Here is a 3,441-nt window from a genome sequence, read left to right on the forward strand (position 1 = left end):
TGGGTTAAAAATCCAGTAATTCAGAGGGACAGAAGGAGCTGGAATTGTTGGTGGTGCTGCTGGGGAGCTTTGCTGTGGTTTTCCTGTTGTTGCTTCTCCTGCTTTTCAGGGTGACCACAGGTGGTGTTGGAGCTTAATCATCCCGAGGGATGGCTGAGGAATGGGGTCATGGAGTCATGGAATGGTTTGGGTTGTTGTTCCAATAGGGAAGGGACACCTCCCACTAGCCCAGGTTGCTCCAGCCTGGCCTTGGACACTTCCAGGGATGGGGCAGCCACAGCTTCTCTGGGAAAACCTGTGCCAGGGCCTCCCCACCCTCCAGGGAGGAATTCCTTCCCAATATTCCATCTCAATTTCCCCTCTTTCACTTTGAAGCCATTCCCTGTGTCCTGTCCCTCCATCCCTTATCCCAAATCCCTCTCCAGCTCTCCTGGAGCCCCTTTAGGCCCTGGAAGGGGCTCTCAGCTCTCCCTGGAACCTTCCCTTCTCCAGCCTGGCCTTGGACACTCCCAGGGCTGGGGCAGCCACAGCTTCTCTGGGAATTCCATCCCAGCCCCTCCCCACCCTCCCAGGGAGGAATTCCTTCCCAAAATCCCACCTACCCCTGCCCTCTGGCAGTTTGAAGCCATTCCCTGCTGTCCTGGCACTCCAGGCCCTTGGAAACAGTCCCTCCCCAGCTCCATTTATTCCTCATGTCCTGTGCACCGGGTCAGGGAAGAATCCAGGAATAGTTTGGGTTGGGAGGGACCTTCAGGCTCATCTCATTCCCCCCCCTGCCTTGGACCACAGACGAGGCTTTTGAGGCTTTTGCTGCTTTTCCTTCCCAATCTATTCTTGGCTTTTTTTTTTTTTTTGGCTTTTCCACTGCAAAAGCTCAGCGTTCAGGTACTGATGGAGATCAGAGACTTGTGAGAAGCTGTTCAGCCCCCAAACTCCATCTGCTTGGTGTTTTTTTCTTGGTTTTTTTTTTTTTTTTAATTCTGCTGCACTAAATAAAGGCAAGGAGATAAAAGTCTCTGCTTGGCACCCACTGGAAATTCAGCTCGGAACGGGAGCAGGGATAGCAAAACAAAGACTTGGAGGAGAATTACATCACCAGCCTGAACGTTTCAAAGCTCCTTCAAGCTGTGCTGCCGAGGTGCAAAGGTCCCAAAAAGCCTTTCAGGATGCCCAGCTCAGCCCTGCTGTGGGATTAAGAGCCCAGTCCTACCTGTTGGAAGCTTAGGGAGAGCCTGGGGGAGGGCACAGCTCCAGATCCCCTCCCCTGGCACTGCCCCCAGGCTCAGAGCAGGACTTGTGTAAGTCAAGGTGAGAGAGAGGAGAAGTGGGGGTTGGAGTGGGCAGTGCCTTAATCCGGGAACTGAAAGGTGTAAACTGAGAATTCCTGGCCTTGGAACAGCCTGTTGGGGATGTGGGAGCAGGGTTTTCATTCCCCAGTTCCAGCTGAAGGGTGAAAATAATTTCAAAAAAGCCCCCAACAAACCCTCCCACAGCTGGGCAGCTTCAGTTTGTGCCACTCCTCGTGGGGGGTTTCTCCCCTCAAAATAAGAGAGTTTGGGCTTTTTTTCCATGGCAGAAAAAGCCTGAGCAGGGAAGGAAGAATCTCACCCTGGATAAAAGCTGATTGACAAAGAGGAGGAGCCAGGGGGAGATCACAAAAAGTCGTTTTCCACCTTCAGGAGGAAGAAAAAACACCCAAAAGTGGGGAAAAAAGGAGGCTCTGGGGGGACCTTCTCACCCCCTGACAGGAGGGGGGAGCCAGGGCAGGCTCTGCTCCCAGGGAACAAGGGACAGGACAAGGGGAAACGGCCTCAAGGGGAGGTTTAGATTGGATATTAGGGAATATTTCTCCATGGACAGGGATTTTCAGGGACTGGGAGACCCATCCCTGCAGGGATTTACCAGCCCCATGGATGTGGCTCTTGGGGACGTGGTTGGACTCGAGGATCTTGGAGATCTTTTCCAAGCTAAAGGATTCTGTGATTCTACGAAAATAATTGGGGGGGGGGGGGGGAGATTTCCCTTCCCAAAATCCCACAAAACCCAGAGTCAGATCCCCCCCCCCGAGGCTGGAGCTGACCCTGCTCCGCGTGGGCTGCTCAGCTCGTTGTGAAAGAGGGGAAAAATCCTGGAGCAGGAGCTCTTGGCACGTTTCCCACCGTTTGTGCCACTGCAGATGAGGCCTTTTGGCCCCAGTCAGTGCCTGGGGGAGCTGGGAATTGCTGATTTTTTTGTATTTTTGTGTTTTCCCCCTTTCCCTCCAAACGTGCCCAGCCCGTGCCCCTCGCCCCTGTGTCACCCTCCCCGTGCTGTCACACACCTGCTGCCTGTTCTCCCCCTCCAGGCTGAAGCTGTGGAGATGGATGGATTCCAGGCAGACACTGAGGAAGATGAGGAAGATGATGACTGCATGATTGTGGATGTACAGCCAGCAAAAGGTGGGAATGTGAAGGGACAGCAGTGCCTTGGCTGAGCAGGGACAGTGTGCAGCTCAGCTGCCCCTTTTTCACCATCCCTTGAGCTTTTCTCTCTCTGTCTTTCATTCCAAACACTTCTCTGCTTGTTATCATTTTTTTTCTGGATGCTTCTTTGCTATTTTTGGTCTTCTCTAACCTGCTCCTGCCTTTTCTTTCCCTCCTCCTCCTCCTCCTCCCTCTGACTGCCTAAATAGCACAAAACACTTGTGACTGGCACTCGGCTGCCAGCGTTACCTGTTTATTTCTGGGAGGAGAAAAGTGAACATGAAGGGTTTGCACCAGCAGATCCACTCATTCCTGGGGAATGTTGCTGCTCTCTGGGGTGCTCAGAGCCCTTCCAAGGTGCAGGTTGTGAGGAACAACCAGGTTGTGCTGAAGGAACAACAGCCAAGCTGGGATCTGCTGCCCTGCTCCTCAAATCCCAGCGGTTTGCTGGTTATCTGTGTCCCAGTTATCCCTTGGAAAAACGGGCTTCAAAGCCCCAGTGGTGCAGTGGATCTGTGCAGGAGGTGGGACGAGGATGTGGAGCAGCTCCTTTGATCTCAGGGAGGTTTTTCAGGCGCACGAGTCCACCCCGGGCACGTGACGGGGCTTCAGAACCTCACGGCTCCTTCCCTGCTGCTCTCCCAAAAGATCTCCTTCCCTGCTGCTCTCCCAGAAGAGCTCCTTCCCTGCTGCTCTCCCAGAAGAGCTCCTTCCCTGCTGCTCTCCCAGAAGAGCTCCTTCCCTTGCTGCTCTCCCAGAAGGGACCTGGAGAGGTTGGATCCATGGGCTGGTTCCAAGGGGATGAGGTTCCACTAGGCCAAGGGCCAGGTCCTGCACTGTGGCCACAACAACCCCCGGCAGCTCCAGGCTGGGGACAGAGGGGCTGGAGAGCAGCCAGGCAGGAAGGGAGCTGGGAGTGGGGATGGACAGGGAGCTGAACAGGAGCCAGAGTGTGCCCAGGTGGCCAAGAAGGCCAATG

General features: G+C 54.4%; 1 protein-coding gene across 1 annotated transcript in view; it reads left to right on the forward strand.

The window, feature by feature from the left end:
• CHAF1A (chromatin assembly factor 1 subunit A) overlaps positions 1 to 3,441 on the forward strand; it is a gene marked incomplete at its 5' end in the record, with an annotated part of 20,900 nt that overhangs the window by 12,659 nt on the left and 4,800 nt on the right. The window contains one exon of the mRNA XM_027669899.1: positions 2,345 to 2,438. Coding sequence (XP_027525700.1) covers positions 2,345 to 2,438 — 94 coding nt within the window. The remainder of the gene's footprint in view (positions 1 to 2,344; positions 2,439 to 3,441) is intronic.

Source organism: Corapipo altera, unplaced genomic scaffold (genome assembly GCF_003945725.1).
Source record: "Corapipo altera isolate COAL_440 unplaced genomic scaffold, ASM394572v1 293, whole genome shotgun sequence".
NCBI lineage: Eukaryota > Metazoa > Chordata > Aves > Passeriformes > Pipridae > Corapipo > Corapipo altera.